The following is a 25,966-nucleotide window of genomic DNA, read 5'->3' as shown; positions in this document are numbered from 1 at the left end:
GCAGCACAATGCTATTAATTACCTGTTATCTCCTCGGTGGATTAATTAACACAGTCGCCGGACTGATATAGCTGCAAGTTTCCCACCATTAGTCATGAAGTGGTTTTACTTCCATCAGGCGAATTATGTTAGCGTGAAACTGAGCAGCAGCTGGTTTCCCTGAAGGTTCAGATGTCCTCTGTCGAAGAGGTGGAGGTCGTAGTGAGAGATGTCAGTTAGCTAAAACAACTGTGTGCAAGCCAAGGCATGCACTGTCATGTTTAGGCATCTAATAAACATGAAGCAGCCCACCTGCTATCCTGTTCCCAAATCCCCTTGTGTATTTAATTCAATCTCACGTACTATCCCATAGAGGATGAGCACATCCATGCCCATGTTAACACTCCCAAACACAGCTGTTCAGCCTCATGTTAAGCAATGTTTTACGCTAAAAAGTAAATGTATCTCGGTAAATCAGTGGCATCTTCAATGTCAAAGGCATGTATCTGCACAAAGAAGGGGAAGCAAATCCCCCAGTGAATGAAGGAGCTTCCTGTACCCTGTGGGCAGCTAATCTTCAACATTCGTGTGTGTGTGTGTGTGTGTGTGTGTGTGTGTGTGTGTGTGTGTGTGTGTGTGTGTGTGTGTGTGTGTGTGTGTGTGTGTGTGTGTGTGCGTATGAAAGGGACAAACTGTAAGACTTTGTCCAAATGAATACCTTTTCTCCCTCGTATGGATCAATTTACAATAATACATTTTCATAGCACTTCACCACTGCTCTGCTGTGTTTTCGGCAAGTGTATACAGCCATGTTAGTGGCTTTGTCCGGCTGTACTCAAGCGCAAGGCTGACTTTGGACGCTCACAACCTCACAGTTACTGTGTAAGCATGCTGAGAGATTCTGTTTACCATGCTCATGGTCTTAGTTTAGCATTGTCAGCATGCTAACTAAATAGCATGAAAAAGTAAAGCTTAGGCTGATAGGAATGTCATTAGCTTTGCAGATATTTGGTCAAAAAATGTAGCCCCTTGACTCCACTTGAGAACACTTTAATGTTTAATATGTTGCTGAAACCTTCACGTTTCTCTTCGTGTTTTAAGTTTCCAAGTTTCCATTCCCCTCCCTAAACAGCACCATAATTGTATTGGTTAAATTATGAAAAATATTGAATTTTCTCAGTTTGTCGGTGAGGTCTCAGTAGCACAGCAGCGTTCTCACCAGCCCAAAGTCTGTATAATCTCATCCAAATATCCTCGCTGAGGATAAATGTGGATCCCAGCCTTCCTTCAGACAACGGGGCCAGGTCTTCTCTCTGTGCTGTGGCCTACATTAGCTTCTATACAGGGACTCCATCTGCTCCAAAGTGACACCAAACCACATGGGGCCCCCCAGCTCAAAACTCATGAAAAACCAATTGTGACAGATTCTGTGTTACCCTTAAAGAGATGCAGGGTTCGCTGGAGAGACAGTACCAGCTAGTTCATTTTTATACTACTATTTATGCTTAATGCAACATTGCTGAAACATGGTGTATAGTAAAAAAAAATAAAAGATTCTTAGTGTAATGTTTATGCTTTTTACATTGTAGAAAGAAGTAAAAAATCCACATTCAGTAATCGTAGACAGCTACAGTATTGGATTTCCTTCTGTACACCGGACCAACATTTAGAGTTCTCAGGGTGAATATTTCAAAAAGAATCTTTCACAAACTGATACCATGATAGCAACCTCGATGTCCACAGATTCCCTAATCCTTGAGATCCTGAGAAAAACCCTTTTTTTTCTGTAATAGCCTGAGATTGATTTCAGCATGGCATTAAGGTGGTAACATTTTAAAATTCTAGCCTCCAGACCCACCCGCCCTATCACGCTCACCGTGGGTGCTGATGATCTATTATTCCCTGTAATGAAAGAGTTGACCTTCAGTTATCTTGAAAGCCCCGCGGGCCTGTGGAGGAGAGCATCAAAGTCAGAATTTGGTCCCAAGGTTTGACATCTTTTCAGAACCATCTTTTCAGAAATTGAAAGGACTTCTTCTTCCTCTTTTCCTTTTGTCAAAATCTTTGGTGTCTCTCTAATAAGAAAAAGGTGCCATTGCCAAAATGTGCTCTCTATTGTGTGTGACAGATGAAAAAGCACCGTTCTTATGTGTGTTTTGACCCCTGGGTTGATTTTACGTGTGATAGCTTGACTTCTCACCCAGGTGTCCCACCCGCCATATAACGTATTGGTATGAATACCAAACTTTATCTTGCGATTGTTGCTAATAATAATAATAATTTTAACAGCTCATTGACAGTAATGACATTACCTGTAGGAAGACATTCAGTCGTTGTCAAGTGCAAATCAACATCTGTATCAGCTGGAAGGGATTATATGCTTTTCTGGATGCGAGCTGCTTGAAAAAGAAGCTCTTGAATGGGTTTTCCAGTTTAAAAAGGTCCAAAATGTGATGTGTTTCACGCTCACATATTGCACTTCTTATCTCTCTCTCTGGCTCATGTAGATCTTCGTTTTTGAGAACAACATCTACTATCGCTCCAGGGTCGACAACCGCTCCATTCGTCTGGTGTCTACTGGCAAGGAGGGCGTCATCTTCAACGGGCTCAGTGATTGGCTGTATGAAGGTAAGGCAGAAATAACTGTGTTGCCATCAAAAGGAAAAGTTCGACTAGGTGAGAAAATTTGATACAACTTTCATATCTGTCTAATGAATATGAAGCCAGGAAATTGAAGAATGTCAGCAGTATTTCTGGTCACCTTAGCTTACCATAAATACTGGTGACAGTCTTCTATTTCCTGTTTTTCCCAAAATGTTGAACTACTCCTTTAAAGATACTACTTTACAGTGTCTATGTACAGTACTCTTACCCACAGAGGCTTTAAGAATGGCATTATTTTTGCTAGATTTTCAGCCTGGCTCTGTCAACCCAGTGCTCTAAATCTCCCACATAACCCCGTGAAAATCTGAGATTTGTCATTTATACACGTTGGGTTTTGTACGGATTTAACAAACAGGAAGTGTTAAATAGTTAGCTTTTAGAGGTGTTGGTTAGCGGATTGTTTTAACTTTGGACTGAGCCGAAGTAGCTGTTTCCAGTCTTTATGCTAAGCTAAGCTAAGCTAACCATTGCTGGCTAGAGCCTTGTATTAAACGAATAGACATGAGAGTCATATCAATTTTTATTGAACATGTCACCATTTTTCTCAGTAAATATATTTCTAAATTTTCACCAGATGTTGGTAACAACCCAAGTAATCCATACATACAAAGTCATTCCATTTTATTACACATAACTTAATTTCTGAACTTATTTGTTTGGTTTTCTTTGTATGTATGGATTACTTGGGTTGTTACCGACATCTGGTGAAAATTTCATGACAATAGCACCTTTAGAAAAATGGTGACGTGTTAAATACTTATTTTATGCGCTGTATATGCAACATGTGATGAGGGATCGCGTGCAGACAAAGCTTAATTTTACAGAAACACTTACTTACTTAATGATGACCGATATGTAAAATATGTTAAGTGAACCTCTCCTCCCTCGATCTTCTCCCTCTATACCATTACTTTAATGTGAACACTCACTGCAGTAACCCCCTCTTGTATTAGCGAGTAATGACATGAGACAGTCTGATCCCCAGGGGCTGTATTCACATTAGAATTTTTGCCGTGTAGCACTTTGGTTTCTTGCAGGTAAATTAAAAAGTTGAAATTCTGTCAATTTGCCCTCTGCTTTACACACCCTCCTCCCCCGAAAATAATTGAGTGTTCTACATCGGTTGATTTGCATTTTATTCAGCGCCGTCGTATGTGGTACACACTGATACAGATGTCATGGTGGATCAAAGCTCACCTGTGTGCCTCACGGTGTAAAAAAAAAACCGGGGACGGCTGCCGTGTTAGCGCTGATCCACTAATGAATTTATATCCGCTGCGCTGGGTGCACTCTCTGCTCCGGTGGAACTGTGTTTTAATAACAGAGCGAGGGAGAGATGGGGAGAGACAAGTACATAGATAGAGAGAGATAGCAGAAATAGAGACAGACTATGACATGCAGCAAGATTTGAAATCCCCCCCGTAACACCATAAAACAATACATATCTGTTTGATGATGGGACTTGCCGCCACATGGGAGGCCTCTGAGGATTTAGAAGCTGTGACACAGAGGTTATCTGAGGGCACCGATGCACCTGGATGAGAGCTGTGTGGCTCTTTTTTCTCTCTTCCAACCGGTTTGTTTGTATTTCATTTTGTCAACCCACGGCTCCTCTTATCTCTGCATTAGAAACATTTGAAACCACGTCCATCCTTCAAGAGCAATATCCATTTCCAGGCATTTAAACATTAATCACAGCGTTATTACAGTGTCTAACCCCCCTGACTCATATTTATGTGCTGCTGAAGGCCTGGTAATTTACACTCATCACTATTGCAGGATAAATCTTTCACTGAGAGATAAAAAAAAAAACACAGAGCCAGCTTCATGATGTTAAGATAACAGTGAATTGTCGAGCAACAGAATTGTATTTTGTTCATTCCTGCACATAATTTGCCAAATAAATGTGTTATGTGATGGCATGTTGAGTTTATTCAAGTCCGTTTTATTATCTTGAGATTTCATATAGTGGAATATTTGCTGCTTATCTTTACTCCATTTGTTTTGCCTGTTATCTTGAAATGTGTAATTATTCAATTCAAATTAATTCAATATATCAAACGTTATTTTCAGTCGAAGTTGCATACAGCAGCTTAAAATAATTAGACTTGAGATAAAGTATTAATGTAGTTAAGGCAAAATCCAAAGATAACAGGCTTAAACCAATTATTGGTTATCAAGATTATAATGTTCAGATCTAGTTAAAAGTGTTTTAGAGAGGTGTTGAATTATTTTCATGGTGATGTTAGAGGCTGTAGGCAATTGATTTGTATGGGGTTATACTTACAGGCATTTCTATTATTTTGTGGACCCCATATATATCAACGAGTGAACACCAATGAAATTAATTTATTCCACGACTGTTGTATTAGACTGCATTGGTTTTATCTAGGTGAATGAACTGCAACTGTGTGTGTCAATCCATGAGGGTAGAATGGAGTCAAACCCGTTCAATAGAAGTTATTAAAAGTAAAAAATGTTGCAAATCACAAAGTAAGAAAGTAAAAAAACACCCCAAAATAGCATTTCTTAATCACAGAATAGCTTCCTCACCTCCAAACACACTAGTTTAGTTTGATTGATGGCTTAAGAGCTATTGAGATACACTACATGGCCAAATATATGTGGACATCCTTGTTGTGTGGGGTTGTTCTTCATTGTTTGGGCTATGCCAATGGAAGGAAATCTTATTGCTTCATAGTGGGATGATATTTACCAGATTTTATACTGTTTCCTGTTTTGACATGTGACAATGCCCCCTATGCACGAAGCTATTTTCATAAACATATATTTATTTTAGCTTGCTTAAAGCCCTGACCTCAACCCAATCCAGTACAAGGACCTATCAGTGGCAAAACCTCACTAATACACTTAATAATAATATAATAATATTATATATATACAGCCATATTCCTACATCTTTTGAAAAACCTTCCCAAAGAAGTGGAGGATAGCAGCCAGTTAATGCCCATAATGTCCAGGTCTCCACAACGTTTTGCCAAAATGCATCCCAACTAGCTGATGATGATAAATTCTTCATTATTATCCGGTATTATTTGTTTATTTGCTAATAATGCTAAAAGTCATTATGTTTTCTATTATTGGTAAATCCCCTTTTAAAGAAACGTCAGTAAGCCTGTAAATAGATTTGGCTTTGGCCCAGCGGTGATGCCAGCAGCTGCAGGGGAGCTTAGAAGTCGTGCCAGGTTGTGTAATGTTTACATTCATCAGCGGGACTGCAAGGCGGCAGACTCTCCATGCTAATGACTCAGGCTCTGCTCTGGCCAAGGTCAAGCTGAGGCTCAGTCTGCCGCAGAGGGGAAATGAGGTCTTAAGCTCTGGCTGTCGCTGCGCGGCAGATTTGATGCTGAGGGGTGAAAGGTTGGCAAATAATCTCCCTGGCTTGAATATCCCCCAGCTCGCTTTGCTGTCTTAATCCATGAATGTGCGTGTGTGTGTGCGTGTGTGTGTATATGGGTGTGTGTTTGTAGTGTAGTGTGCATGCAGGAGAGACAGAAAGTGACGGAGGAAGAGAGAAGAAATTAAATTAAAGAGTCGCAGCCAAGAACCCCGTCGGCTGTGTGTAATAGTCCAAAACGCCTCAGGAGAGTCTCGAGTGTTCTGTCGTCTGTCGGCTGTGTGATTATTGAGGCCGTACTGATACTGACACATCCTGCAGTGTGACGCAGCCCGAGGAAACAGCTGTTCATTGGGCTCTGGTGCGCCGAGATAAAAAAGCTGCCGTCGCTTTGATTTGACTCGTGTTTGCCCCCATAGATGTTTGGCTAGATGACTGTTTGCATCGCAGGGTTGTGTCTGTTTATCGCTCTGTTTGTGGCTGGGCCCTGCAGGCCCGTGGAGTAAACTACATAATCAACACTTGTGTTGCTGGAAAGGGAAAGATTAATAAAAAAAGAAAGGACTTAAAATGTTGTTTTTAGTTTGTTTGTGAAAACAGGCTGAAACTGATGTGAGACGCACAGCTGGAAATAGTTTTGTAGAACTTTTTTAGTGTGTGTTTTAGTGACATTGCCGGAAGGATGTGACAAAAATCATGATTGGAAAAGTTTATTTCAGTCTTCTCAGCATGGAAGCAATTTAATAGTTTTTATAGGATAGATACCAATATCTACTTCTGTGATATTGTCATTGTAGGATGCTGATTTTAGAGTTACTGGTAAACGAAATTGAAATTGAAATTAGTCAATTGCCCTTGACAGTTTAATCATTATAAATAACACATTTGGGGTTTGCAATTTGAATTATCTGTAGAAATCATGGAGCATGAATAAGTGCATGATAGAAATAAATATGCTTTATTGCCCATTGTACTATAAAAATGTTTAGTTTTAACATAGAAAATGTCCCCCCAGAGCCACATACAATATTATACAACTGCTTTTAAAGGCGCAGTAGGACTCTTTATAAAAAGTAAATGTAACGTTATGTTTAAAAATGATGGAGTGCCCCTTTAATTTAGAAATTCCAGCTCCAGAGAGAGAGAGAGCAAAAATCTGTGCTACCATAGCAGGTTAAATGTATTCACAGGGGCTTCATCCTCCAATGCTTTCCTTTTCCTCCTCTAGTTTGCTTCAAGGGTAACCTTGGTATTGTTCAACCATGACCCTTATTTTGCATGTTTTTGTGCATCTAAGTGACAAATAGGGACAGCAGCTTCTGAAAGGAGTCCAGTGTTAAGGGAGAACGCTGCAGTCTGTAGCTGCTAAACAGGTTACAAATCCTCACCGCCAATGTACGTCCACCAAAAGTGATTATTGTTTCTGACAACATTATGGAAATTGTTTTTCTTTACTTTCACTTGATCAGTCTTTTTGTTATTGAGTCCTCCCAAGTCGCACTCAGAGAGGTCTGATATGTTTCATCACAACCACATTGTTGAAATATTCTGCCATGACATTGAGAATCTTTTCAATAACAGACAGTAACAGCACTCTTGTCTCCAACTCTCACTCACGTTTCCACCTTTGTCTTCCGGCAACAGATCACATGACACAACCACAAACAGATCGGATCAAGTGATTGGTAAAGATTATTTGCATCCTTAGGGTCCTTTCCATAAACAATCTGAGCCTGTCAAGCACTGTTAATGGATGTATATTTACGTTGAAGTATTGGCCCAAACGGTTCCACTGAAGCCCGTTTAGTGGCCACAGCGTTCTCCCTCAGTAAAAAAAAAAAAGTCCCCATTAGTCACTTAAACATGGAAAAATAGGGCCCAGGATGAAAGATACCAAAGTACCCCTCCAATTAACACTTTCTTCCTGCATCATCTGCCATTGTTATCTTTGGGTAGAGCCACAAAGTGCATACTCCAAAAGATGCTCAGCTAAATCACACCTCACTCTGCCATGTGCCTTTTCTATTCTTGCCCAATTATCACTTGCATTGTCACCTCAGTCAGCGCAGAGTGAACAGTGTGCAATATTTATAGTAGCAGCTGTTTCACTGACATGCTCTCAGCTTCTTGGGTGGAAAAACTAGAGTGTCATGTCATCTAACTAACCTGCTTGTCAGTGAGTCGGGAGGACGGTGTGTCTCTACTGTCAATTTCAACTTGAGCAAACTAGTGAGTCTTTCATTCGATGGATCCTAGGATTTTGCCATGCCATGGTAGATTTAGCTTTTTAATACCAATGGTTCATAATACGGTTATCTGAATCTGTGATTTCTTTCGAATCTGCGATTTCTTTCAAATGCCAGATTAAGACGCACCTTTTAGAAAGGCCTTTGTATAAAACTCATAATCCAGGTCTTCCTTTAACTTATGTTTTTATTGTTTATTGACTGTCTTTTGTACCTTCTTAACACGCTTTAATGTTTTATGTCTTGTTTTTAATTGATTTGTTTTTGTTTTCTTGCTTGACTGTAATTCCGCAGTTTTTTCTTCTTTGTAACCTCTGTCTGGGAAAAGCACTTTATTAATACATTTCAGTTAACCAGGATTCGTTACTGTTTTGAGGTCGAGGTGGCTATAGGATGATGCAATTGTAACATATGATTAGTGCGGTGGACTACAGGCTTTGAGTATTCAGAACACAAGAGGAAAGTAGTCAGACACTAAAAAGCTGCATTTCTCTCTGTGCTATATTGCTGCTCTACTTTATAGGTTTGGGATGTGACACTGCTGCCCTCTGTTGGAAACATATGGTCATACACGTCATGCAGGAACAGTCGACTTGATCGTTTTGTCGTTTAGTATTTCTTCTAAGTTCAAGAAATGAACTAGGTTTGATTTTCTTCTCCTTTTTTCTCATTAGTTCACTCTGCCTGTATCTGCACTCATTATTTCTCATTCGCCACTTGACTCTCATGCATTAATAAAGTCCTTTATTCAGTGAATAATGTAGTCTGCGCAGCAAGATGGAGAACATGGAGAGGGGGAGATGAGCCTCTGACAGCTCACCTTGGTAATCGTCACTGTAAAAAAGAGAGAAAGGAAATGAGAAGTTGGCTCATCAAAAGTAGTTAACCTACACTCCCTTTGTTTTCTCTCCTTTTTGTTCCTTCACTTTCCTTTGTTACTGCACACACATATCAGGATACTCAGCTACCTTCTCCCTGACTAGCCAAGGTGACTGGGCGTCCCCCAGCCGAGCGGATCCGACAGCCCCGGCGGTTCCACTCCACATGGAAAGCTTTTTAAAGCTGCTGCTGGTGAAATCAGCAGGCAGCAGCAGAACTAGCCATGTGGGAAATCTTTTTTTTTTTTTTTTTTTTTTCCATTTGCAAATGCAGCATAATGCGGTCCTGTGCTGCTCTGTTCATCATCAGACAGTGTGATCCAATCATTCGCCACTGGGCTCTGCCAGCAGGGTGCAGGTGGACACAACTGGCAGGCAGGAAGTTCAAAGGCTAACTGGACTAAATGCAGCCATTAAACCTGTTTCTACTCATGTCACTGGCATAGAGATGTGTGACTTTATAATTTAGCAGTGTCCAGCAGTGACAAGATACTACGGGCACAATAACTTCTGCAGAATTGCTTTAGAGAACAAACATACACAAGCGTCTGTGCTGAGGGGTGTTTGTGAAATGACGCTGCATATCAAGTAATTCCACCAAGCGTGCACAGTTAATGAAAATGCTAATTGGTAGTTGATGTCTGTTAATTCCCCGAAGCAGGCACCCAGTCCCACAGATAAACAGCATTAATGAAATTTTAATTGCAAAAGTTGCTATAAATGTAGCTACTGGCACGCTGTAGCAATAAGTGGAAGTGTCTCAGCGCCGTCTGCGCTGTCGACCACAGACTTAATGATGAAGGAGAATTGAGACGGCCATGCTCCATGGTGTCAAAAAAAAAAATCCCCTCGGTGAGCTTTTATTTGCATAATTTCTTAATAACTCACTGTGTGTTGACAGATGAGTTTGTGTGTGTGTGTGTGTGTGTGTGTGTGTGTGTGTGTGTGTGTGTGTGTGTGTGTGTGTGTGTGTGTGTGTGTGTGTAGTTGAAGAGATGGACGACCTGGACTTCTTTCCCCCCCTTTCTCTCTGTTGAACAAGAGTGTGTGTGATAAGAACATGGTTTTAAATACACACACCTGCACACAGAAGGTCTCAAGGGAATCCTCTTGGTCTGAAATGAGTTGATGTGAGTTTCTTGCTGAAAATGGCGCTCGCACACACACACACACACACACACACACACACACACACACACACACACACACACACACACACACACACACACACACACACACACACACACACACACACAGGTGTAGTGAAAACTGGACCACCAAATCTACATGGTGAACTACACTGTGTAGTTGTACCTGGTGGGAAATTGCAGTTTGGTTCATTTCCAGGAGATCTGGCCGAGTTCTATTTTGGTCGATAGGCTGTGTGCTGTGAGATTAAAAGCAGTTGTGATTTATGACCTGAACATTTTGTGCTCTGTTTGTTTTTTTTGTGTGTAGGTTTAAGAGAGAGATACAGAGTGAGAGAGAGAGAGAGAGAGAGAGAGAGAGAGAGAGAGAGAGAGAGAGAGAGAAATAGGTCAGATAAGAGTTAGTAAACAGTATTGCGAATAGGGCACATTTTATGCCACTTTGACCACTTTTCTTTAAAAAAAAAAAAATCATTGTCTTTTTTGTGAAACTGTTAATGATGAACTTGCATTGTCTTCTGGTGCTGGCTACTGTAGGTTTGTCACTTTGACACTGATGCTTAAGCTGCACTTTTCTTTACTATTCTAGAAATCAGAAACGGCTCAACCTTATATCCATAAATCATGTATGATCCCCACCTTTCATGCTTTAATGAGTAATAGGATTACTACTAATGATCAACATTTTTAAAGACATTTTCCCCATAAAACCTCTTAATATCTAACCCTGATAAGCCACAGCAGTACCATCCTGTTGGCCTGCAGCCATATCCTTAACTTGTGTCTCTGCTGTGTGAGTTGTCATTATGATTGATGGTCATCTTGTTCTCTCTCTTCCAGAGGAGATTTTCCAGTCCCACATCGCCCATTGGTGGTCTCCAGATGGTGCCAGGTTAGCGTACGCCACCATCAATGACACCCTGGTGCCCAGAATGGAGCTGCCCATGTTTACGGGCACACCGTACCCGATGGGGAAAGAGTACCACTACCCTAAGGTGCACAGTTTAACCCTCAACACTTCGTAGCAGACACATTCATTAGATTCTACATGTTATATCATTTCAAATCGTCTATTCATTCCTTTTCCAGGCCGGTGAGGAGAACCCAGTTATCACTCTGTATGTTGTGAACCTTAACGGCCCTCTTCACACCATCGAGATGAGGAGACCTGATGATCCCAGGATGGGGTGAGTCATGCAAACTGTCAACCAATCAATCTCTCAAAATCTGTCAAATTATGCAAATTGTACACCACGGGCATTTGTTTTGTGCATTTACATATCTTATTCATATTCATATGTTCTCTCGTGTGTGTAATCTCTCTCCGTATATTCATCTTCTGATGCTACATCTTTTAATTTTATTCCTCCAGTGATGCATTTTTACAAGTTTAGTTCCATTACGTTTAATGCCCACATTTGCTCTGTTCCTCCTAGGCTGTGGCTCATTGTATCATTAACGTTTCACCCCATTCAAAAATTCTATCATAATATGATATTAGTAAATGGAAACTTTTTGATATGGTATTAGTAAATGGACATTTTTTGGCACATTTTCTCTCATTTTACTACATTTTTGTCAAAGCGATGGGTCATTAACTCTCTGACGTTGCTGATTTGCAGACCTTGAAATGTAAATGTGTAATTGAGTCATTTCTCTGTGTTTGTCAGTGAGTACTACGTGACCATGGTGAAATGGGCCACCACCACCAAACTGGCCATCAACTGGCTGAACAGAGCCCAGAACATCTCTATACTCACACTGTGTGAGGCCACAACGGGGGTCTGCACAAAGGTGTGTGTGTGTGTGTGTGTGTGTGTGTGTGTGTGTGTGTGTGTGTGTGTGTGTGTGTGTGTGTGTGTGTGTGTGTGTGTTGTGTGTTAGTTATGTGTACTGTATGTATCAAAGGCTTTCCAGGATGTTGTCTTACACTCTGTCAACCTGCTTTACAGAAACATGAGGATGAAAGTGAAGGATGGCTGCACAGACAGGTGAGCATATTGACACATGTAAGTTATATTTGGAGTTGTTGATGAAGGTGACCTTGCGTAGTTCTCTTTACTCTTAATTTGTGGAATTGAATTTAGACTTTTTATATTCTCACCTGATTTCAGCTCAGTGTAGTATTGCGATTAGATTCAACTTCCAGAGCGAGACACTACAGGCAAAAAACTTTGTTCTTTTTAACTGGGGAAGTTTCATGGTGATATCTGTTAGTACTTTTTTATTTCCCTATTCACCTCTAGTATCTTGAAAAATGTATTTTCACAAAATTATTATTTTCACAAAATTATTATTTTCACAAAATTATTATTTTCTCATAATTTGAGCCAGGAATCTCACTTACATACACCAAACTTGCCAGTTTAAGTCCTATCCTTATTCTGAAGGTTGTTAAATGTGGGGTTGTTCATATATCATAGCATGATTCATACAAAACAATATTTTCCTAAAATATACGTAGTGATATAAAGAGATATCCTACATTCCCTCTGTTAAAAGCTTTGACTCTAATATTTCAACAATCAAGAATTTTAATCTTGCCTTTATAAAATGTTAGCATAGCACATATTTGATAAAAGTATACCTCATTTGCATATTATAAAGTTACATTTCAGTACAAAAAAATATTATCATAATGTATTTTATCAACTGGGAAAATCCCATCTATTAGTTAGTAATATCTACCCCATTATGTTTTATCTATTTTTGTAAATTGTAATGGTGGAGCCATCTTTTTTGTGATGCAATTTTCTATTTGTTTTTAAGTAAAATATTTGAATAATCTTAATCTAATCTAATAATAAATAATCTCCATATCTTCAGAATGAGAAGCCTCTGTTTTCCAAAGATGGGCTGAAGCTGTTCTTCACCCGTGCCATTCCACAAGGAGGCAGGGGCAAGTTCTTCCACATCTCCATGTCCATCTCCCAGGTAAGAGAATATTCATGTGTACAGTATTGTTTAGACTCAGTTAACATCCTTTACATGTTTACTGTTTCAAAAGTGTGTGTTATAAGCTTAAGAAGTATGAGTCAGTTCTCAAAAGGCAGCCAAACTTTATACTTGTTAACACAAACGTACTATCGCAAACTAGCCTGTGTTGTTTTATTCCATATGCTATAAAATCTGCACCTTTATTGTCTTGATATGTCATTATGTAATGAAGTTACGAGACTCTTTTACTTTTCTGTTTATCTCCAAAGCCCAACACCAGTACTGACACACTGCAGTCCATCACATCTGGAGACTGGGATGTCACCCAAGTCTTGGCCTACAATGAGGACAGCCAATTGATGTGAGCACCCACAAACCATCACCACCAGCAGCCCAACAAACCACCACCCGCTCACAGTGAAAAGCAACAGTATATCATAATTCTGTAGTAATATATGTAGGTGCACATTGTTTTTTTTATAAGCAAAGAAAAGTTTCATGGATGGAAACGCTATTTTTGTCTGTTAGAGATTTTGCCTGCAGGACCATCAAAAGTAAACCTGTTTCTCCTCTCTTTAACGTCAAATACTTATTTCTTAATGAGGAAACATGAGGTGACACATGAGAAAACAGCTGGCATAAGATAAAGATTTTTTTATTAAAAATTGTTAAACTGTTTTAGTGTTAATTATGTCTCATATGTTTTGGTCATTACAACATATAAGGTTAAATAAAAAACCCATTAAGCTATATTTAATAAGAACAACTTAAAATGTTATTGTTAATGTATTACCTGCTTTAGCAAAACTGACCACTGGACTTTTTTTTTGTTGAATATTTGAATATTTCAGCACCACGGATAGAGACAGAGAGAGAACCTGCATTCATATGCATGGCATCTCTAGGTTCCCTTAGCTTCTGATTGCTTCAGAACCACGGACAGAGCACAGTGAAGCAGATTGTTACTGTACAACAGGCATATGACCCTTTTTTTATTGTCTAGACATACACTGATCACAGCCTTTTTATAGCACCGATGCTGCATTTGGAGACAGCGAACTAAACTTACTGTCTGCTGCGGTGAGCGTTGTGTTCTTCTCCCAGCTCGTACGGTTCCACACTATAAACCACTCCAAGAAGGCTCGGTGTTAAAAAGCGCCCTGCTGTGACTCATCCCCGTCACTCCCGGATAATTACACACCCACACTCTTGGCCACGAGGCGACTGTGATCTGACAAACATGATCTCACATGTACACACTTGCGTTTGTCGCACACAAACAGAAACACTAACTCATTCCCAGTGTTGAAGTAACTTGAAAAACTCAACTACAAACCTTTTTTCCCAAGGGGGGGCAAGATTTGGCCTACTTCTCTTCTAAAAAAGATTCATCCCCCCCTTTTTTCCCCCATCATTCATTAATAAAACAACTATTCTAGTGAGTATTTGGGACTTCGCTTGTGTGTTCCACGTGCTTTTTTTAAACACATGTTATAGCTAAACTCTGCTGCCATGACATTCCTTTTTCTCTATTAATGTAGATACTTCTTGAGCACTGAGGACGGTCCGAAACGAAGACATTTGTACAGGTAACAGCATTTCTCTGTATGGTGTTTTCTGTAGCAGCAGTTGTTTTTTGGGATTAAAAGAAAAATATATATTCATATCCAAAAAGTTAAATGACTTCTTCTTTGTTACCACAGCGCGGACACCTTTGGTTCGTTCAACCGTCGCTGTCTGTCCTGTGCCTTGTACGACAGCTGTGACTACATCAGCGGCTCCTTCAGCCACAACATGAGCTATTTCCTGCTAAACTGCCAAGGTAGCTAACACAGAATCTTTGACCTAAACTCTATCCATCCTCGATCTTCCCTCTCAACTCTAGGCCCAACTTATCCACTTTAAAGTGACATACAGGACTCTGTTTTAACAATGTACTTGTACTTTTTCTCAGCACTTGAGGAAATGTACTTGGTTACTGCTACTATTCAGTATTATTCTATATTTTCTCCATATTTCTGTCCTCACTCGCTGGTGGAATCACTTAACGATTACCTTTTTTTGCAGATAATAAGACCCAATCTATTCTCTAGTTTTCACCCAAAAACATAAGAACTTTTATCTTGTTGGATCAACCTTGATCTAGATATGCTGTGCCAGGCATGACAATAGGAAAAGAACAGGCAAAGCGCTTTTCAAGATCAGAAAGATGTCAAAATGTCTTAGCCCTGTCCTCATGCTGCTGTAAAAAAAAACAAAGCCCAAAAGATTAAAGAGATTCATATTTCTTTGATTTCAGTCTGACTTGAAGCTTCAATATTTAATCACTGATCCAACGCTTTTGTGTGAATCACCTCTGGACCTAAGAAAAATGTACATCACTGAAGTGATATCAAACAGGGGATGACCACAATGACATCAAACCCTGCTTGCACGCCCCAGCAATCACTGATGTCACTTGTCCTGCATCTCATACATTTGTAATCCAGCTCTCTCTCCTCACAGAAGAATTGATGTGATGAGGCTATGATATCATTACCACAAGGTGAGAGAGAGTTGGGGGGGGAAGAAATGGAGGGAAGTGAGCAATCAGCTGAGTTACTTTCCACCAGACGCAACCACAATGTTCCTGCAGTGTGTTCCCAATTTTCTAAATGCATCAATCTCTTCATTCGCTTTCCCTTCTCCCTCCGCTTTGAGGTCATACGGCTTTAGCATGAGGGACTTTGCCTCTGTTGGTGGCCTAGATATGGAAAAAGCTTCTTCAGCCACTGCATTAGATGAATTGAATTAGCACAGATTTGCCTCTTTTTCTGACGGACAATAAATCTGGGATGTCACTCTTGTTTACACTGCAATCACTGGAGAAGACTGATTTTGTCATATTGCTCTTGTCACAAACAAAAACTGAATTCAGCATTGTACCTGTAACATTTATCTGATGTTCGTCTTTGAAACAATGGATGACACTTTCTGATTTCCCTTCTTAGGACGGGACATCCCATTCGTCTCCGTGTACAAGACGCAGAGAGACGGAGAGAGCGAGACGCAAGACAGGGAGAGTGAGTATTTATACCAAGTGAATCAAAGATTTGCATTTACTAGACTGTGGATTATGTTAAAGACATCACAAGTGATCTTGTACGCAGTAGCATGAATAGCTACATTAAAAACGACCTTGTCGAAAGGGGACAGAAGTGTTTCACTGTTGGTCTACAAGCCGAGTTCAGCATGATGGCAGTAATCACATTACTCCCCACAATGGATGTCCTCATTAAATTATGACCTGCCCAACGTCAGCGTCAGCATACTGTAATTTGATTACTACGGGGCGCATGTGTGTGCCAGTATGTGTCATCTTTTACCGATATGATGTCCCTGCCCTGATTGTGTTAAAAGAACTCTTGATGTTGTTACTGTAGATTATGTTGTGCTGTCAGCTATTAAACAGTGCTTTGGTAAGTGCAGTGATGTTTTCTAAATGTTAAACTATCAATTTGGTGAGTTTGTTGTTTGTTTGAAATGCTTTTCTTCGCAGACGATCTAAAACTCTATTGACAGTAAGATGATTGACGCTTAGCAATGCAGGATCAGGATACCATAAATATCAAAAAGGCATAAAGTCTACTGAGCTCTCTTAGTCTGCTAGTGATGTGAATTACTGTTCTTTGAAGGGAGACAGATCTTATGGTTCCTTTCCGTTTGATATAACTTTTTTCCGATTCTTTTTCATGGGAAGCCGAAGCGGCACAATTTTTTGTGCAAGCACTAGCGTGGCTATTCACACCAGGTTCTTTGTCTCTGTCTATTAAGAACAGCTTGGTTCCCAAAGAGCTGTTGAAAATGCACTAAACTGAAGGTACAAGACGATCTCATTCCCGTCACATATGGATGTTTGGGCCGTGGCGTTAATTTTAGGTTTAGGCAAGAAAACTTACTTGGTTAGGTTTAGTAAAAGATCATTGTTTGGGTTTACATAAGTACATAATTTACGTAACTTCAGTTACGTAGCCTAAGTTAATTACTTCATGTTTAATAGTATATGAGGCCATGATAGGCAACGTAACATTGTTCATGCTTTTTATATATGTGACTACGACGATAAGCTCAGCAGTGATAGAGTTAAAGTCATATCAGAAATACTCTATACATACATACATAAAAGCATTCAAATGGCTTCAGTCAATATTTCAGACAGAGCTCCTCTTCTTCTTCTCCTCCCTCTCAGAAGGTTAAATTGAAGGTTCCATCACCCCCTCGGTTTGTCAGTTCAGGCAGCCGTGTGTGGATTCCCGTCCTGGATGCTGCCTTTGGACCGTTTACATACACACCAATCCTAAAATACAATGTTTGCTACATCCCCCTTTGTGACTCCTGCAGTCATGGCAACCGAGGGTGATCAGACCAGCTGTAGCTGTTGAATTAGCACAGCTGGTCCCCTATTCAGGACAACCTCTTGAGGCATGAAGTTTGCTTTGAGAGAATCCAGGTCACAGTCTCAGCTGCAGTCTTGAAGTCTGCTTTTTTTTTTTCTCGTTTGTATTTTGGTCGAGTTCATGCTGAGAGGACGAGAGGCTCTGATATTGTGTGGAGCTGCTTTACTTTTATGAATTTGAATGCAGAGCTCCATACATAATTCTACACCATCAAACATCAATCATTTATTTCATCGCACCAGGACAACCCATTGACTATAGAAACTGCTTATTGGTGGTCTTGGGTTCACAGAGCAGTCACGTAATTAATAAAATTGATTTTATATAAAAACAAGCTGATTTAATTTTAGTTTTCATTTTCTGATGAGAGGTTTCTATTTAGACTACACTGTGTATTATAACACAACTTGTTTGTTAGTTTTCAGAACTATGACTTGACATGACTATGACGCTCTGTGCATATTACTGTCCAAACATAGATAGAGTAAACTCTGTATTAACTCTGTGTTAACTGTCATCTCATTGGATATTCATGTGCTGTCTTCAGGCATTGCAGAAGTACATAAACTGGAGGGCAATGAGAACCTGAGGCTGACCCTGGACTCCATGCAGATGCCCACCGTGGAATACAAGGAGATCAACATGGATGACTACAGTATGTATCATATGTCAGATGATGGACCAGTTAGGTCCATGTGTATGAATTATCTGATATTTGACAGAGACAAAACTTTATATGAAACAAAAACCACAGGGGGGCACAACCCTCTGGCTGGGAATCCCCTCTGTAAAATAAACTATAATATAATATATTAATAATAATAATATATAATAATATAATATAAAATTATAATAAAAAAAACACATCAATTTGGCTCTTCACTCCTCCATACTTATGTGATATCACACTTCATCATTTACATTTTCTGCTCATTCAAAGCATTTTTTGCAGAAGCACCAAATGAATTCAACAAATTTCAGATGTATTTATGAAAAATGAAAAGCTATACATCCCTTCCTCCATAATCCTCTTTTTATATGCAGATGTTTTATCCATGATACTTTATCATTTATTGGTAACAAATGTATGCAAGGTTGAAAATATGAGTAAGGTTGAATGTATTGTGAGTATTCCTGTTGTGCGTTTTGGATGTAACTTGTTTGTGTCTGCATTACAGCCTTGTCAATGCAGATCCTTAAACCCGCCGGCTTTGTGGACTCAGCACACTATCCGCTGCTCCTGCTCGTGTGAGTATGAGCCAATGTTTCCACACACTTGTGTACAGTACATTTAGTGCACACACTTTCACAGAGAAAAAGTGTGTTTCCATTAGCAGTGCCGACTCTACAGGCCTGTGCTCGTCAGTGGAGACTTCCTGGAGTTTTAATCTGGCATATTAATCTAAAGAAGCGTTGCTTTGTCCTCTACTCTATCCGGATAATAATTACACTGTGAATGAGGAAACCTAGCCCCCCCTTTCTTTAATTTGCATTTCTTACATCAGGCCTTTAACAGTCTTTTACTCTGCTGCTTAAACCTAACACTTTCAGAATTTGCCCCTTCGTGCTCTGCCTGCCTATCAAATCTCATATCATATCCACCAGTCTAGAATAATCAGATAGTAAGCAGAGGGTATCTGCAATATTAACAATTATTTAAAGGTATCAAATTTCACCGTTGTGGAGCAAATTATGTCAGCTGCAAGTTCAGCTTTCTTTCATCCTCTCAGTGCTACTTTGTACTGCTGTTGTTAAAGTACCTTCCCTGCACAATGAAGCTCAATGCCAGCTACCCACAGTTAATAGTACTCACCCAGAGATGTAAAATATGATTAAATAGCAAATTTCAGACAAATGCTGTGTATCTACAGGGTCGGATACATTTGTCTTTTGATTTGATTTCACTGATCCGTTTGCCCGGGTTTGTTTGTGTGAGCAGCGATGGGACACCTGGTGGTCAGATGGTTGCAGAACAGTTCCACATGGACTGGGCCACGGTGCTGGTGAGCAGCTTCGGTGCCATCGTGGTGCGCTGTGATGGACAAGGCAGCGGCTTCCAGGGCACCAACCTGCTGCACCGGATCCAGAAGAAGCTGGGGGTGTACGAGGAGCAGGATCAGAAGAACGCACTCAAGTATACTTTCATCTTGTCTCATAAAAGACTGAACAGACATGAGAGTAAACTAATGCAATAAATAGCTACCTGGGGGTCAGAATTCACTATTACGTGACAATAAGGCAGAACATCTTGAATAAAAAGTGCTTTAATTCACCGCTGACATGCTCTCTCTCTCACCATACATTTTCTAAAAATTGTGTTAAGTCATGGTGGCTTTATTTTCGATATTTTCACAATTTAAAACAGTATAACTTTGACAATTTACATGCACATTTCTATTCAAAGAAAGATAGATTAGAATATTCCCCATGGCTTGTGAAACAGTATCCGTGGTTACATGAAGCCACATGTATTCCCAAATTAGAGCATCTCAATCAGAATGAATTGGACCATTTGGAAATGAATTAAAGTCAGTATGAAATAAGTGGTTTTAAACTTTGATTTACTATTCATGATATCAGAGTATGCCATGCAAACATTTCATCACATTACTTATTATTTTAAGAATTTATATATTTTATTAATAGCATTTTGATGTTGAAGCTGTAGTTGTAATAGTAGTAGTATGATATTATAATCAAAAGTTACTTGTAAACACAGTTAAAACATATTGTAAGCATTAGCTAAGGTTGCTATGGTGATACAGTGTAAACAAAAGTCATTTTATCTCTTTTGCAGTATTCTTTTGAAAGAGCCCTACATCGACAAAACCAGAGTTGGAGCTTTTGGGAAGGTAAGAATATTCTCTGTGTGTACCTGAAAGCATCATGCATGTCAACACCCAGGTTGGACTTCTATGTTCTTGGGGTGTCAGCTTGGAAACCTAACAGGTTGCATTGTGTCTCAAACTCAAGAGGTGCAGCCAAGGAGTCCATTCTACTATCATCTGAATATACACTGGCAAGAGTAAAAGTCTTCAGATCAGTGCATTTTACTGAAACTATCAAAAGCAACAGTACTCATTGTGCAGTGAAATGTTCCATGTCAGTGTTTTATTAGTTCATATGATCTTTTTGGAATGCTGTAAAGTCAACTTTCTCTTTTTACAACGCCACAGTACACAACAATATGTTTCTGAAAACATTTGAGGCGAGAAATAAGCAATGCAGCAACAGAATCTTGATTTGCATTTGATCAGCGCTGCCTAGATTAACAGATTGACGGGAGTCTGAGCTTCACTACCGGTGATTGACAGCTGCGTTAGAGACTCCGGGGAACTGATTGGTTGTTTTCCATCGGGCCCGATGGAATCTTCTAAATTCCATAAGCAGCACTGAGAGGAGGCGGAGGAACCAGATTATTTTTTTGACATATTATCAGTCTCATGTACTACGGATTGGATATAGTGACAGTTTGAGCAAATATGACAAAAAGTCATTTTTATTTACCTTACAAGCTGTAGAGCTTTAATGCGTACGTTGCATTTTACTGCTCTAGATGTTTAAGATTGTGCTAATTCTAGCTTCTCCATATCCTGTTAAAAAGCTGAATATACAGCAATGCCTCTTATTCTATAAGATCATCATGTGTTTATAGCGTCCCTGTCCTGTGACGACCACAAATCTCTAAACAGTGTACTTTTCATGACCTCAGAGAAACTGCCCTGAGATCAGCTTTGTGACATTGCATTTTACAGCTGATTTAAGAGGCTTTCTCAAGAGTTTAATAAACTTAAGAAGTAGGATCATTTGAATCCATAAAGAAACACTTTATCCTTCAGTTCATCACAGACATTCAAAAGCAACACCTTTGAGATACCTGGTTTTCACTGGACGGGAAGGGGATGACAAATGAACTAAAGCTGTCAGACAAATGCAGTGGAGTATAAAGTACAAATGCCTCTAAGGTCCATTGGAATAAAAATATAAATGTGCAATATTGAATTACAAATACCCCAAATGTTTTACTTAAGTTATTAAGTAAATGCACTTAGACACATTCCACCAGTGGTGATAATTTGCCCGTTGGTTGTACCTCAGGTGTATGGAGGCTATGTGACCAGCCTGTTGGTCAGTGGCGAGGAATCCCCTGTGAAGTGTGGCGCTGTCCTCTCACCCATCACCGACTTTGAATTATACGGTAAGCTGTGTGTTTGCAGATCATTTTTGCATATTTATATGTATGATTATGATTATTACTGCTCAGGAAGTGATGTCAGAAAGCATTCAGAAGGAAAAAGAGATTGCAAATCTATCACCTTTACCCCTGGAGATGGGCGTTATTTCCATGACTATTTTATACATGTATGTACTCTGCAGTGGGGGGAAAAAAAATAGCTTGTTCGCCTTATCAGTGTGGTGCTGCAGCTACAGCTTGAACCCAATCATAACAGTGCCAGACAAAGTTAACTACACCAGCCTCACCGCAGCTACCAAAGGAATGAAATGTGTGAAATGCAGGATTGTGTGTATCGGGAGAAAGAGAGACGGGGCTCCTGTTTCGGCAGGAAACTGCAAATTAAAGAGGAACTGTGCGTCACGTCGTGAGTGATTTCACATCAATTTGATTTCTCTCTCTTTGCTAGATGGGGTGAGAGACATGCCATGACACTGTATAAGTATGGAATAGCAAATGAAGACATGCTGTAAATGCTTTGAGGCTAAAGAATATGTAGATGGTTTAATATATTTGAATATGGGGAAAAAATTGGAAACGTGTACCTTTTGTCCTTCAAAATCCACAAACAAGACACAAATGACTCATCAATCTTGTCATTGATATTGAGTTTTGATTCGATTTTTATGTCAAAGCAAAGTGTTAATTGAAGCCATCTTTCCCCTGTAGCATCTGCCTTTTCAGAAAGATATCTTGGGCTGCCTAAACCTGATCCAAGGGCGTACACAGTAAGATTTGATTGCAATTGTTATGTTTCAAATTCCATATAATAATTATTGAAGTAATCTCATTTGATGTAATTTGCTGCCGTGTGTCTCATCACTCCTCAGATGGCAAATTTAGCACACAGAGCGTCTCAGTTCATGGATAAGAAGTTTCTTATTATTCATCCAACAGCTGATGGTAGGACCAGGATGTTCAAAAATTCAACATCTATTTTCTTACTTTTTAAATATTACATGAAGCAAAGAGATCTTTGACATTTTGGCATGTATATCATTATGTTTTCCCAGAAAAGGTCCATTTCCAGCATACAGCAAAATTCATCGCCCAGCTCATAAATGAGAAAGCCAACTATACCTTACAGGTAGGTGTATTTACTTTCACTCCTGTAATTACCACTCCTGTTGAGCCAATTTCTCTGCCCGGTTCAGTTATTCTCCAACCTCTGGGGGCGTTGTGATCCCAGTGGGATCCAACAGCAGGCAGAGGATTAGCCCTCACAATGCCTTCATTCCACATAAGGAGATTATGAGACCTTCTTGGGCATCCTGCATTAACACCAGGACTAATCCAATTATGATACAATGTGCTGCAGCTGAATGTTCATCGGAGCTTATTAGTGTGTAAGTCCACTATGCACAGTTAATTAGTCAACCATTGAAAGTTATTATAAAAAATGTTAACATCGTTTTCTATTGAATCCCTTTTAGTTTTCAAAACAAGACTTCCCCTCGCAATTGGCTTCGAGACATACAACCAGTCTTGAGTCATCAATAAACCTAACCTGCATGCCTTGGGCCTGTGGTAGTAAGATAAGATTGAACCTGGCACCCTCTTGCTGTGACGCCACAGTGCTAATAACTACGCCATCTTGTTGCCCTGCCGGAAAAAAAAAATCATAGTATAGTATGTAAAAAAATAAATTAAAAAAAAGTCATGATATATTATGTTTAAAAAAGTCATAGTATAGCATGTCAAGCAAGTTTGGAATGTTGCAAAAAATGTCGTAAAAAGGTCAGTGTATTATGCCACAAACGTCATTAAAAAAAGCAATCTTCTAGATTGTCATAAGACTTGAACATTCAAAAGTGATTTGTCCCACTCTTTACCAGCCCAATAAGGAAGAGATCTAACCAGACAAAACATTATTATCTGTGCATTAACAGGTCTTGTATCCACTGATATGTCTATGACAGAAAATGGCCAAACACTGTGTCTCACTCATCTCTTCTCTGTGTCTCAGATCTACCCAGATGAAGGCCACTTCATCCACAGTGAAGCAACAAGGCAACACCTCAGCCAGTCCCTGGTGAACTTCTTTGAGGAATGCTTCAGGCTACCAGAACGAGTGTTTGAGGAGGCCCTGGAGGAGGAGAGTGAAGACGACGGTTAGCTTGGCCTCCTGAGGCTTGTATGCCCTAAATCCTTTCCACCCATATGTTCGCCTACCTAACCTCCATCCCGCCCCGTGCCCAAGCACAACAGTGACATACAGTTGTACAAAATGTGCAACTTTTCTGAACGCGTCTGTTCTTGCTCAATTTGCATTTGGACTCCCCGTGTCCGCATGCTGAACCTGAGACTGCCTTTCCAGCAGACGACGGATCTAGTCCTACATCCATCTTCACACCTTCTTCCCAGAGTTCAAATCCAACAGCCCTCCAGAGAGCCAACAAAGACTGGTGACCTGACATGATGTTTTGGAGTATTCTGATTGATTTAACAGCAGGATTGACCAGCTCCTTAAAAGCAGTAGAGACAAAGCATCAGCTTTCACACAAACTTTTTAAGCTGTGAAGAGAAGGAACACCTTATAGCACATAACTCATGGGCTTGTATATCAATGGAAATCAGACGCCTGGTGAAGAACACTGGTTGACAGTGTTCACAATGGTTGTCTGAAATTGTGCCGATACAGGAAATGTTACTATTTTTAAAGTTGTGAAGAACCTTCATGTTGGACTGTGGTTGTGTCTATTGTTCTTACAGTATGTAAAATAGCACACAAACATTCACTCGGCAATTATGGATATATTTTCTTTTTGGTATTCTTGTTTGCCCCGACGTTCATCTCGTAGCCTCATTTTATGTATTTCAGTGATGCTGACAGAATTCACTAACTTGCAAAATGTTTGGAAGAAAAAATGCGCCATGGGTTTCTTAATGATCATTTGAGACAGTTTTATTGTGAAGCTCCAGTTTTATCAAATGTTTGTCAAAGAACAATAGCATTAACTTGTTTTAGTCACTGTGCCTTACTTTGTCAGAAAACATCCTGTTGCTGCAAACAAACTACAAAAAGGCCAATTTATAGGAATTGTTTGATTTTGGGAAATGAACTTATTGGCTTGTTGATAGATAACATTTGGTTCCACTCTCATATCTGCCCATTAAATATGAAGCTAGCTTAGCTCAGCATGGAGAATGGAAGCAAGAGGAAGCAGCTAGACTGGCTCTGTTCCAAAGAAGAACACTCCCTATTAGCAATTTGTACCAGTACCTTGCTCATACCACTAAAAGTTGTGGTTTTATGGGTCGTTACGAACTGGACTATTGCTTGGCTAGGGGCCATGACTTTCTGGAGTCTCCAGAACAGGGTAGTTGTTTTTCCCCTGCTTCCTGTTCTTATGGTCATGTTTTTATCTAACTCTAGGCCAGGAGGCAAATAAGCATATTTCCCAAAATGGCAGCTATTGTTATAGATATATAGCTTGAAAGAGATAAATATTTAAAAAAGGATAGCTTTGCTACTTTCAAAAGCTAATAGTTGATTGGGAAGCTGAAGGGAGTTTGAAGTTTCACAGAAAAATATCCTGGAAATATGCCCATTGACGACATTACACTAATCTAAAATGTACAGAATCTGCATGCATCATGTTTAAGAATGGTACAGTAGGTGAAGAAAACAGTAATGAAACTGCAGTGTTTGTTAAGTGCTGTGTCACTTACACTTGGCTTAAATCAGTAAACTCATTAATTAAGTCGAAGGCAAGAAGCCATTAGGATTAGTGTTATACCCTGTAAGATTATGCATTTGTATATAAGGGGGAAACATTTTTCAGTGAAGTAATGCAAACATGACATACGAAATGATGAATTCTTGAGGCACAAGTGTATTTTTTTTTTTTTTTTTTTGAATGACCATTTGTGTTACGTTTCAGTGCATGTTAAGAGGTTATTTGCAGCACTCTCCCTGATAGCTCAGCTCCATATGGTAATTTTGACATCTTGAATGTTCCTTACTGGATTGCATAAATTACATTTCCAGTAGTATTGTGATTGAGATCCCAGTCTCGTCAGCTTGATGTGTAAATGTTATTCAAATATCATTTTATTCTAAATAGAAAAAAAGAAACTATATGT

The 25,966-nt window shown here is 39.6% G+C and overlaps 1 protein-coding gene across 1 annotated transcript in view; it reads left to right on the top strand.

Moving 5' to 3' along the window:
* LOC129110680 (dipeptidyl aminopeptidase-like protein 6) overlaps positions 1 to 23,996 on the top strand; it is a 134,889-nt gene extending 110,893 nt beyond the window's left edge. Inside the window, exons 8-26 of the mRNA XM_054622842.1 lie at positions 2,487 to 2,607; positions 11,114 to 11,268; positions 11,363 to 11,460; positions 11,944 to 12,067; positions 12,226 to 12,264; positions 13,100 to 13,207; positions 13,480 to 13,571; positions 14,752 to 14,799; positions 14,914 to 15,032; positions 16,201 to 16,272; positions 18,194 to 18,301; positions 18,825 to 18,894; positions 19,586 to 19,780; positions 20,444 to 20,498; positions 21,745 to 21,844; positions 22,550 to 22,608; positions 22,711 to 22,783; positions 22,894 to 22,967; positions 23,847 to 23,996. Coding sequence (XP_054478817.1) covers positions 2,487 to 2,607; positions 11,114 to 11,268; positions 11,363 to 11,460; positions 11,944 to 12,067; positions 12,226 to 12,264; positions 13,100 to 13,207; positions 13,480 to 13,571; positions 14,752 to 14,799; positions 14,914 to 15,032; positions 16,201 to 16,272; positions 18,194 to 18,301; positions 18,825 to 18,894; positions 19,586 to 19,780; positions 20,444 to 20,498; positions 21,745 to 21,844; positions 22,550 to 22,608; positions 22,711 to 22,783; positions 22,894 to 22,967; positions 23,847 to 23,996 — 1,860 coding nt within the window. The remainder of the gene's footprint in view (positions 1 to 2,486; positions 2,608 to 11,113; positions 11,269 to 11,362; positions 11,461 to 11,943; positions 12,068 to 12,225; positions 12,265 to 13,099; positions 13,208 to 13,479; positions 13,572 to 14,751; positions 14,800 to 14,913; positions 15,033 to 16,200; positions 16,273 to 18,193; positions 18,302 to 18,824; positions 18,895 to 19,585; positions 19,781 to 20,443; positions 20,499 to 21,744; positions 21,845 to 22,549; positions 22,609 to 22,710; positions 22,784 to 22,893; positions 22,968 to 23,846) is intronic.
* Positions 23,997 to 25,966: the final 1,970 nt, after the last annotated feature.

Source organism: Anoplopoma fimbria, chromosome 21, assembly GCF_027596085.1.
Source record: "Anoplopoma fimbria isolate UVic2021 breed Golden Eagle Sablefish chromosome 21, Afim_UVic_2022, whole genome shotgun sequence".
NCBI classification, from domain to species: Eukaryota; Metazoa; Chordata; class Actinopteri; order Perciformes; family Anoplopomatidae; genus Anoplopoma; species Anoplopoma fimbria.
The sequence above is the reverse complement of the archived record's forward strand: the minus strand, read 5'-3'. Positions and strand labels throughout refer to the sequence as shown.